We start from the raw sequence: 11,099 nt of genomic DNA on the forward strand, positions 1-11,099 counted from the left end.
ACCCATTGTAACTCCAGTTTTGGAATTATCTTTGTGTTTATCTGTCATCAAATAAAAGTTAATCTCCATAAGATTTTATAAGCCATTAATACAATGAATCTTGATTTTGCTGAAGTCCCTAGGAGTCCTGCCTTTGATATGTATAGGAAGAGAATGGGCTTCAGTGTCATTATCTGGTTAACTATACTCAATTGACAGGTATGTTCTTAAACAGGAATTGTTGGCTGACCACGATTGTCGGTATCTTATTGAAGTGGATGGAAATCAGCAACCAGATCAAGTCTTTGAGGTAAGTAAACTATGCATCAGCTAAGTTAACCTCCACTAGAAAACAATTTCTCAATTGTGTGGATTGTTTTCCTGTTGGCAAAATTTTAAGTTGTGTTTAAAACACATTCATTTACTATTAGAAAAAGTGACTTTTGAAGTATTTGCTTTCCTTCCTCTATTAGTTGTAAGATCCACTGCTCTGTACCCAGGCTTACATATATGTTACATGAAAATATCTTCAGGCAGGCTGTAAACTTTTGTATTATGTCCATCTGGTTTCAATGCTTTTTCTGATCTGTATTAATGTAAAATATAATGAGAAATGAAAACATTTTCAGTATGATACATTTACAAAACTGGTTTATTTGATGCTTGTGTCTAAAATATATTTTGTATAATGGAATATAATTTTAATTATTTTTGATATTGTTTTGCAGTGTAATAGAAGACCCTTGATTCTTGTGAATTCTGCTGACTGCTTGTGTCTAGATTTTTAGCTTGTAACAGAGCAACTTGCTCTCCCTGTTAAAAAAACCTACAATGGTAAATTTTGAAGATAAGTAATCTTATCCTTTGCCTCACAACTAAAAGTTGTTTCAAATCATAAGCTAGGGTACGGGGTTTAAAATTAAGTAGGAGATTGTCTCTGACAAGGTAGGAAGTGAACTTCTGCATTTTCTCCTCTGTCTGAAAGAAATTGTATTATTATAATTCTGTAAGTTAATTACTTCAGTTTATGTTTAACTCTACCAAGAATGGTCCTATGGGGGGGAAAAAAAAGCAGAAATTTTGCAGCATTAGACCATGCAATTTCCTCATTTATGATCTGTTTGTGAACGTTACAGTACCAAATTTATAGTATCTGCAATCATGTTATGATTACAACCATTTTACCTACTAGTAAGGCAAAGGCCTATAAAAAACTAGCCCAAACATGACAGAATTTCCTTTTCATTTCAAGAATACTTGCATTCAATCAATATTATATTCAGAAAATACTTCAAATAAACTTAATATAATCTGATTCTCATTGGTAGACATTTGGTTTAAATACCTTTCAAAATAAACTACCCAAAGTTGTATTGCTTCTGAATGTGCATAATCTGATTTCCCAAAGAGATTTGCCTCTTTTTCCAATTGGAGCTCATCTGAGTACTTGCACTGCCTTGGGGGAGCCTCCACAATCTTGTCCTTTAGTAGGTTTGGGATTCACAGCATAATGAGAAGATACAAGCGCTGTGATTTGGCCTTTTGCACTGCCTGTATCTACCAAACAGCTTCTTAAAAGTCAATAACTAGCATTAGTCTGAGTTAGAAACCGGGCCTTGGTGTTTATGTAGCCATTATATAAATAATAAGTTACAGTTTTAAAGAGATTTTAGGGGGTCTTCAGAAGACAAAAGCAGTTTTGATTGGTATTAAATTGAGACTTATTTTCTCTTCAGGCAGTGGCAGGCCGACTTCAGTCTATGGACATTCAAAATGCACCTCCTATAATCAGACTTCAAAGTGAAGAAGAAGAAGAAGAAACGCTGGAGGGAAAGAAAAATGTAAGGGTGCTTTTTCAAAGTGTGATTGACTGTGATAACTAGAATTATTTTTCTTTTCTGCTGTAAGCTTATATTATAGCATCTTTGTTTCACAACAACCAGTTTGTTTTACCATGCAGTACGGGCATTTTGTAAGCACTGACCTTTCAGAAATGAGAATTTAAGGTAATTCTGGGACTGAAATCCACTTAAAAAGTAGGAAAATACAAGAATCTATCATTTCCAAAAAAATGGATAATGATTATAATAAAACTTTGAATAAAATGTTTGTTTTAGCAATAGAGGAAAAATCAATTCCTTCCAAGGAAATGAGCTTTTACCAAAGGATAATCTCAGCAACTGACTCTTAGTTCAGTCTACTCTTTTCCTGAATAAGAAACAACTAATACGCTAATCCAAATATAGCAATATTCTGCCTGAGATCACATTCGTTCTATTTTCCTGTAATTAATTAGACATATGACAAGTTAGTGTTGAATTTTGCTGACTCATGGCAATTATAATTTGTGTCCTTTCCAAATAAAACTGAAACCCAGAAGTTTTGCACGAATGTCATCACCTATATTTAGTTGCAATCATCTTTCCTATTTCTGAAACAAAACTTTGAACATATGAATGGAAGTGTAATGGGGAGACCCCACATTTTCATAGAAATATCCCTCTCTTCACTTTTCTGTTTTCTCAGTTCTTAACAAATTCACAAGTGAAAGACTTCCTGTGTCAGAGGTCATCTGTATTTATTATTTAGTTAGTTTGTGTGTTTGTTTTAGTTTGTGTGTAAGCTTTTCATAACCACAGTATTCAGGGTAAAGGGTTCTGCATCTTAACTGAACATTTTGTAGAGAATTGCTTCCCTTTGTGTTGAACCTGCAGCCTTATAGCTCAGTGTCCTCCAGTACGCAGAAGTCAGTAAATAATTTGCTTCTCTACATCTGCCCTCTAATAACTGACGATTTCAGACTTCTGTCCTGCTCTTACATAACTATACTGAAGAGTTCCAATCTGTACAATTTTATTCCTTCTTACACAACAATTTTTGTGTGGGATTGATCAGTTACATTACCTTTTTCTGAAACGTACTCAATTTTTTTGTGTCCTCTCTGAGATTAGGGCAGCAGGAGGCCCATTGCAGTAAAGGACAATATTTAAACAATTTAAACATAAACCGTTATCATCTATTCTCTCCGTGCTCAACGTTCCTAACATTCTAGTTGGTTTTCTGACTGCTCTTGGGCATTGAAAAGATGTTTTCACAGAGGGATCTATTTCTGAGTACTGAAAGTCAGTGAAAATTCATAGCTTTCTCTGTAAAACTGCTATTTTAATGCCTGCCTTTGTTGGTTCTGAAAGTTCTTCTGCAGTTCTTCACAGCCAGCACTTGTCTCTACTATTTTGAATTTAGAGTCACCATGGCTTCAGAATTCACTCACTATTCACATTCTGTAAAAAGGCTATTAAACTTATTCCTATCATATGATATTTCTGCATGCCTAAAATAGATATTTTAATATTGCTATTCCCTGATACAGAACATGGTCCTTTTTTCATACCCTTTAGAAGAAATCTTAGCTATTTTCTGTTGTCTTCAATAAATGGCTCTTTATAATTTTAAACTTCTAAAAATAGTAAGTAAAGCCTACATTAACTATTTTAAGTACTATTTCTTTTAAATAGACCTGAAAAATGACATAATTTCCCTTTAAAACTGTCCTACAATTCTGATATAAATAATTTTTTAAAATGTTCTAAAAAGCATGATGTGGTTTTCTTTTTAAGTTTATTTTCCATCAAAAGGTCTCAAAAAAGTCTAATAAAAAGGCATGTGTAGCTTCAGACAAAAGTTACACTTGCATTTATGTCTATTTAATAACTGGGTACTTTTTTTTCTTTTTTTTTTTTTTTTTTTTTTTTTTTTTTCAAACAGGTCGACACTTTTCCGGGCTCTGTCATCTTACAAGCAGATAGCACCCAGATACCGATGGCGTAGGAGCAGGTGGGGACAGGTGTGTCCTGTGGCTCTAAAGGAAGGGGACATTGTAATGGGAAACCCAGAGTTTACTGTCAGGTTAGTGGAATTTGACACTCTTAATTTTCATATCTATTTTATGAGATAAGTGTCTATATCTCTTTGCTTCTCTTCTGTTTTAAGTTTTCTAGGCAAAATGTATGTACTGTCATCCGAAGAGGCATTGAAAAAATTTATGTTGAATCCACGGCCTTACCTCTTACCTCCAGTGCCAGTTTCTCCTTGTAAAGTACTCGTATTTGGTCCTCCATTCTCTGGAAGAACAACTATTTGTGATGTAATTGCACACGATTATAAAGGAAAAGTAAGTTCATAAATATCTTCTGTCGCCAGTAGGGACACGAAACAACCACACTCACTCAGGTTCAGAGGTGAGCAGAGAAAGAGATTTATTTTCATTTGGGATTTAAATAGAATTTGGAGTTTGGTCAAGGATTGGTAGATGAGAGGAACACCTTTCTGACCCTAGTGATCAGTTCACCAGTCCATCACAGACTGGTATGAAAACAATCTACTTGTTTATGTTATGTTTGTGAGAGACTCCACTAGAAATATGTAAACAGTCATCAGAAGGCTAAAGAATCAGGGTGACAATCTTAGGTAGCAGAGTATCAGCTGGGGCTTGGGAATCAGTTAAGTACATTCTTGCCATGTTATTAACATTCACATTGCATTTATAGGGATTACTGAGGAAACGTAGAATTCTAGTGAAATGTATTTTTATAAAAGTAACTATGGATCAGAAGTACTTTTGTATATCCTCTTACATTGTAATTGTCTTAGCATTAGAATATTATTAATAACTTGTATTAGATATTAGATAATTAAATACATAATCGAATAATTAAATCATTAATATATAATAGATATACATAATAGATAACTAAATATAAATTCAAATTAAAAATAATTTTTTTAAAAAACCCCCAACCCTGCAATTGAATTATATGTAAATTTTTCTGAAATCTGCAGAGCTTTTCCAAAATAGTTTCATTTTATAGAATTTGAATCAGATGCTATATTTGTCTTCTGTGATATTTGTACTTTTTTTAATAATTTCACTGGGTTATTGATATGGACAAAATCATTCAACAATACGAAGAAGCAAGAGAAAAAAATCATTGAGGCAGTGCAAAAGGATGCAGTAGAAAAGGCTATAGAAGCAATGAAAAATAGATTGGAATCAGAAGAACAACCAGAAGAATCCAAAAAATTGGAATCAGAAGAGCAACCAGAAGAATCAGGTGAATATGCTGTTCTGTGGTCTTAGAAGCTGTCTTATTTGCTTTATGTTATTTAACTGAAGGAGCTGCTGTCACTGTGGCATAGAAAAAGTTACAGAAGCTGTCATGATTGCTGTGCACTAAATATGAACTAAAAGAACATGGCAATGAAGGGAATAGCTTTGTAAAATTCAGTATTTTTTACATATATATATATAAAAATCCTTTGAATATGAGGGCCATGTAAAAAAGACTCTGAGCTGAAAGAAGAAATTGGTTCTCACTGACACTGGTGGAAAACATTCCATTTTAATGACTTTCTGACAAGTTAAATCTCTGCAAAAATGAAATACTCTTCAAGAAAGCATCTTGTCAGCTGGACTGATGTGAATCCACAATCCACAGATTTTTCACTTTGCAGCAGGCTTTTTTCAAGTATGCTGCCACAGATGGCACATCCCTAAGTCCCTCCAGCTCTGTTCACATTTAGACTTCTTAAGCTGCCTAGTTTTCTCCAGCTTGACAAATTCAATAAATATATTGAAAAGGTCAAAAGAATATGTTATTCTAGTATCTTTTAAACAAAGTTTGTATTTTTTTTTCAAGGAAGTTCAGTGGAGCATTTTCAAAATAATTTCTTTTGAAATTAAAATCCTCCATTGAATTAGAATTGCCTTTTTACAGTTAGCTCTCGTTACAGTTCCAATGGACAATCGGGCCATTTTGCCTTATTCACCTAAGCAAAGAATTGTGTTTGACTTTCTCATGGGTAGATACATCTAACAAGAGATCAGCATATTCCTGCAGTGCTGCAAAACTGGTGCTGACAGTGCCAACAAATCATTGGCATTGCAGTAAGAATAATGAGGAGCTATGACACCACAATTGAAAGAGTTAAAGAGTGTTACGCTCCAGATTCCTGGCTATTTAAATACTTTTGAGATCAGGGATGTGAAATCCTATTAGAATTAATGAGAAATTAGTCCTAATTGAAAACTTTGGAGAGCTCAAGCAATTTCATTGCAAAACTGAAGTACAAACAGAGGATGTCTTTTCCCTACATTTCTTTTTGTAGCATAAGATTGTTTCAGAACTTTTCAGTAGATAAGATGTTTGGGTTTGGGCTGCAATGAGTTTTTTTGCAGAATGGGAATTATTAAGATGCTGCCCCTTTTCTTGGCACCTTGTAACTTGGCAAAAATAACCTGATAAATGTGTAAATTTGTGCATGTAAAAGGTTTCAATACAATAATTGAAAAATCCTTACATAAATACAGAAAGTAAATATGGCATTTTTTCCAAATTATATTCATAGTAGATACTGCAGTTGGCTAAAACAGTTCTTCACCAAATTTTGTCAGATTGTTAACTGTTAACTTTTAAATAATTACTGTTGTTGTGCCAGCAATTAATATGAAAATGTGGATCCAATATTAATGTTTTGCGTATCAGAGGGAATGCAGGCTACTTTATTGTTTAAAATACACTGCCTTGATCTAAAATTTGTATTGGTTGAAAAATTAGTCTGGTCAACCTTTTGATTTAGGAATCAAAGGGAAATCAAATCAAAGGAAATTCGAGCTTGCTGTAAGTGCCTGATTGTACTAGTACAGAAATGTCATTCTGTTCATATTGAAACAATATTTAACTTAGAGGTAGAAAATACTGTAGAGTTAAAAAGGTTGAGTTTTTTTATCCTGAGAGAGCAAACCAAGATCTTAGTTTATGAGACAAACACTACATCTGCATTCACAACTGGTGTTTGTTTCTTTCTCAGAGAAATTGTGTACTGCTTAAAATGACTGCTGCACTGGAGTTATGATTTAATGCTTTATTTGCTTCCTAATTTCTAATTTCTCTGTGAAGTGCATTTAAAAAAAAAATCTATGTTGTTAGGAATACTAGAGATAACTGCTGACCATCCAGAAGTTCAAGCCATGGTAGAAGAAGCCATAAGAAGTGCATCAATCCCTGAAGCTGTGTCACCTCAAGTATGTGCTGAAGTACTGGAGGGAGCTATTGCAGAGGTGAGAATACAAGTACAATGTAGTATTGTAGTACAAAGTACTTTTTACCTACTTTTTAGCAACTTGTAACAGTTTATACATTATCCATACATGTTCCTAATTTTTCCATTTGAGAGATCAGTTTCATTTATATGACATATCCCAAAACCTTACATAGGATTAAGGAGACACTGAGGAAGATCATGAAAGACAAATCTGTTTGGGACTATTTTATAATCCTTTAATAAAAATGTGTAAGTGGATGTGTGTATATATATTCACACACTTACACAGAAATTATTTCTGTCTTGCAAATTACCTGAGCTAAACTGTTAACAGATGAGAGAATTATCTGAGACGTCCTTGTATGCTTGCTCTATTCTTGTATTTTTAGCCACTATAAAAGAGGTGAACACCAGATGTAAGAGTTTGAATAGAATTGTTTATGATTATCCAAGAATATTGAAATGTTTTCAATTTGTTCAATGGTATGTAACTATTGAAACTGAGGTGTAAATTCTTTGTAGGCAAGCTTAAAAAATCACTATTACATTAGTCTCTTCTTGTTTAAAATGTTTTTAATTTAATTTGACATATAAAGTTATAAATGTCTTACTTTTTATTGACCTGAAATGACAGTAAGGGAAAATCATAGCATTTAGAAAGTAAATTTATATTGTGCAGTCTTTTTTTGTACAGCTGTCTGAGGTCTTTTTATATTGCGGAATGTGACATTTTCGAACAGCTTTTGAAGACAAACAAAGACAGGTTTCCTGGTGCTTCAGAAAGAAGAGGGTGGGTAGTGGATAACTACCCTCTGTCAGAAGACCACTGGTTAGCTTTATCAGAGAAAGGACTTCTACCTGACACTGTTGTCTGTCTGAAGAATACACACAAAGATGGATAGTAAATGCACTTTGATGCAACTTTATATTTTCTTTATTTTTTCTGTCTTCATATCTATATATAAGACACACCCATGAGAAAAACTAGTAGTTATGTCCCATTTATAAAGCTTCAGGGGTTTAGTGAAGGAATAATCCAGTGAATCAATAAAAGTACCATGATTTCTTACAATTTGGAGTAAGGGAATTACACAGACTTTAAAACAGGAATATTTTGCTTTAACAGTAAAGAAGATTCCTCCAATTTTTAATCCATTTTCAATTTTCTCCTATTTACAACAGGAGGAAATACCAATAGACACTGGTAGCATCAGATTTTTGTATTCTTTGGCTGGCCAGCTGGCCACCACCTTGTGATGTGGCTATTGGTCAAATTCCTCTGCCTTGGTTTTTCCATTTGCAAAATCAGGTTAGTGGTATGAAATTTCTCAGCTTAAGAGAAAAGGGAAAAGGGGAAATATTTGTATGCAGGTATATCCTGTTCTCCATTCTGGGATCAAAAAAAAAAAAAAAAAACCAACCCAGTAACTTCCTACCCAGATGGATACAATAGCTTAGCATCCATGAATTCAGAGTAAGGGATTTTTACTTTATTCTCTCAAACCAAAAGGAAGGTTGGAAACAGGCATCAATAACTGAACACATTCATATACTGTTAAAAGATTGCCTGTCAAATCATGTCTTCATGGATTATTTCTGCTTGATTCATACCACACCACAAGTTTGTTTAATTGACCTTTGGCAATGTTCAACGCAGTCCATTTTTAACGGTCTTTCTGTGGCAGAAACTTCCATTGAAGAAAGGCATGATGGGTCTATTCACACACAGTTCAAGAAACCTCAGTAGATGCCCAACATTGGAGTCAGTCCAGAGATCTTTTCAAACCCTCGTCCTTGAATATAAAAATCAACCTGAGAAAATAGGGTTACACAGTTTACGCAGAAGAGATTTCTTTTTTAAAAAACTTTTCACAAATATGATAACTTTCAGAAGTAAGATAACAGCAGTTGTCTGACAAACTTTTCAGAAGTATGTCAACTGATCAGCAAATCATCCTCACAACTCAGGAATAGTACCTAAAATACTTAGTCACACAGCTTTGTGAAATTTTGTGACTGAAAGTGTTTCAGAGTGGCCAGAACTCATACACAGACTAAATACTGACTGAACATTTCTATGAGAAAGTTCTAGACCCAGTGTTTGTCAGAAAATCTTATTTGCCAAAGCTGTCATTCAAAACTTCATCTCAGACACTTTTGGAAAGAACCTAGGGGCACCTTGCATTTTCATGCCTCATCTTTGCTTCCCAGCCATTCCAAGCTTATTGAAATGTTCAATGAAATATTGAACCTAGTTTCTGGGACACAGTGCATTGTCCTTTCATACAACCACAAAAAGTATCTTCCTGTAGTTGGCATATGGTAATGAAATGTCAATACTGTGTGGTAAACAATAAATATTAGGAATCTATCTCTGGCCTGTACTGCAGAGAGAGCACTGAGGTGAGAGAGATGCTTTCAGAATTATATTAAATTTCTCTTCACTTCTCAGAATTTAATAAATTAGTGAATTAATTGGATAGAAGAAAAGGCTGTCTCATCATCCCTGAAAGGTTTTAATCTAGATCAGACATTTTGGAAACACATAGTTCTTCATGACAATTGCATTGAGACTGGTCTTTTTTTTTTTAATTTTGTGAAGGGAAGAATTTGGGAATTTGTAGCAAGGCTTTTAAGGCCTCTCTAGAGCCTTCCTATTATGTGCTTCCTTCCTGCAATGTACACCTTTCTGCCATTTCCACTAGTTCTCAAAACCTAGCTCTGAATTACTTGCTCTAATCTGAACAACCTATTTTTTACTCTTGGTAGTATAACAATTTGGCTAAAAAATGTAGCTTTTTGTTTATGGATACATTTCCTCAAATTTAGCTATTTTGTTTAAATTTATTCTTTTTATTTGCACAATTGTGTTGACTCTTTACTTGATTCCCACTCGTTTCTCTCATTTAAACAATCATGCAGTTGTGAAATTTACATTTTCACAGCATTTTAGTCATTACTTCGTAAGCTGTTCCCTGACCTAGTCTAAACTCTCCCAAGTCCACTGATGAAAGTGGGTTTAAGCCACACAGCTGTATATAAATGTATTTGTCAAAGTAAATAAATCAGTAGAGTTCCTAGCAGGAACAGCATATTCTTAATTTTTGCCAACCACCTGTAGTAGTAGAGGTATGCACATTATTTATATTTTTATTTGAATGTTTTTCATTTGTTTCTTCATAGCTTTTTTTTTGTACATTTGCAAATAAAATAAATGTCAGTGTAACACATGATATATGAAAGTATAAAACAAATCATTTCAGTTCTGTCTCCCTTTATAGCCTTCATAACTTTCCAATATCCCAGATTCAGTTTATTAGGTGATGTAAATTGAAAAAAAAGCTCTAAAACTGTAGAAATCAACAGCATAATAACATTTCAGTGGTATAAATGCTTTTTGTTGACTTTAAAAGAAGGTTGTCAATAATTTATTAAATGGTATTCCTAACCCAATGACTTTAGTTTTATACAGATGCATTAAAGTCATTACTGTCATGTAATTGTGCTGCAGGAGCCTGTATACTACACAGAGCATACCTAGCAAGTAGGAATAAAAACGATTCTGAGATTTTGGAAAGACAAACAGATGAAGCAGAAAAAACAGATGAAACAGAAAAGACAGAAGATGATGCAAGGTAAAATATTCCAAATATCTGAGTTTGTAAAATGAGTACAAGGAAATTCTACCCTCACTTTGTGTTAAAGTGCGGCATCAGTGCATTTATCACACAAATTAACTAAAGCAGTACACTAAGACTAGTTATGATGTGTAAGAAATAATCCAGTATCTGTTGTCTTTGAGGAATATTACATTTATATCAGTACATATGGTGGCAGTAAAATCTCCTTCTAAATGCTTTTTCATTAGCCTTTCTTTAGTCCAACCTTTTAATGCAATGAGACAATAACATTTTAAATAATAAAAGATATATAATTTTTTTTTCTGCAACTCAAATTATATTTCCACATCTTTACATTTAATATATCTGCAACTTGCTTTGGTAATATTTGTAAAGGTC

General features: G+C 33.6%; 1 protein-coding gene across 1 annotated transcript in view; it reads left to right on the forward strand.

Moving 5' to 3' along the window:
- The window catches only part of AK9 (adenylate kinase 9), a 56,523-nt gene that overhangs the window by 12,585 nt on the left and 32,839 nt on the right, over positions 1-11,099 (forward strand). Inside the window, 9 exon segments of the mRNA XM_066180306.1 lie at positions 215-289; positions 1,716-1,819; positions 3,745-3,885; positions 3,970-4,149; positions 4,911-4,965; positions 4,967-5,090; positions 6,966-7,096; positions 7,821-7,976; positions 10,591-10,715. Coding sequence (XP_066036403.1) covers positions 215-289; positions 1,716-1,819; positions 3,745-3,885; positions 3,970-4,149; positions 4,911-4,965; positions 4,967-5,090; positions 6,966-7,096; positions 7,821-7,976; positions 10,591-10,715 — 1,091 coding nt within the window.

The sequence above is a fragment of the Chamaea fasciata genome, unplaced genomic scaffold, assembly GCF_029207755.1.
Source record: "Chamaea fasciata isolate MVZ Bird 193981 ecotype frontalis unplaced genomic scaffold, bChaFas1.0.hap1 SCAF_3, whole genome shotgun sequence".
Lineage (NCBI taxonomy): Eukaryota > Metazoa > Chordata > Aves > Passeriformes > Sylviidae > Chamaea > Chamaea fasciata.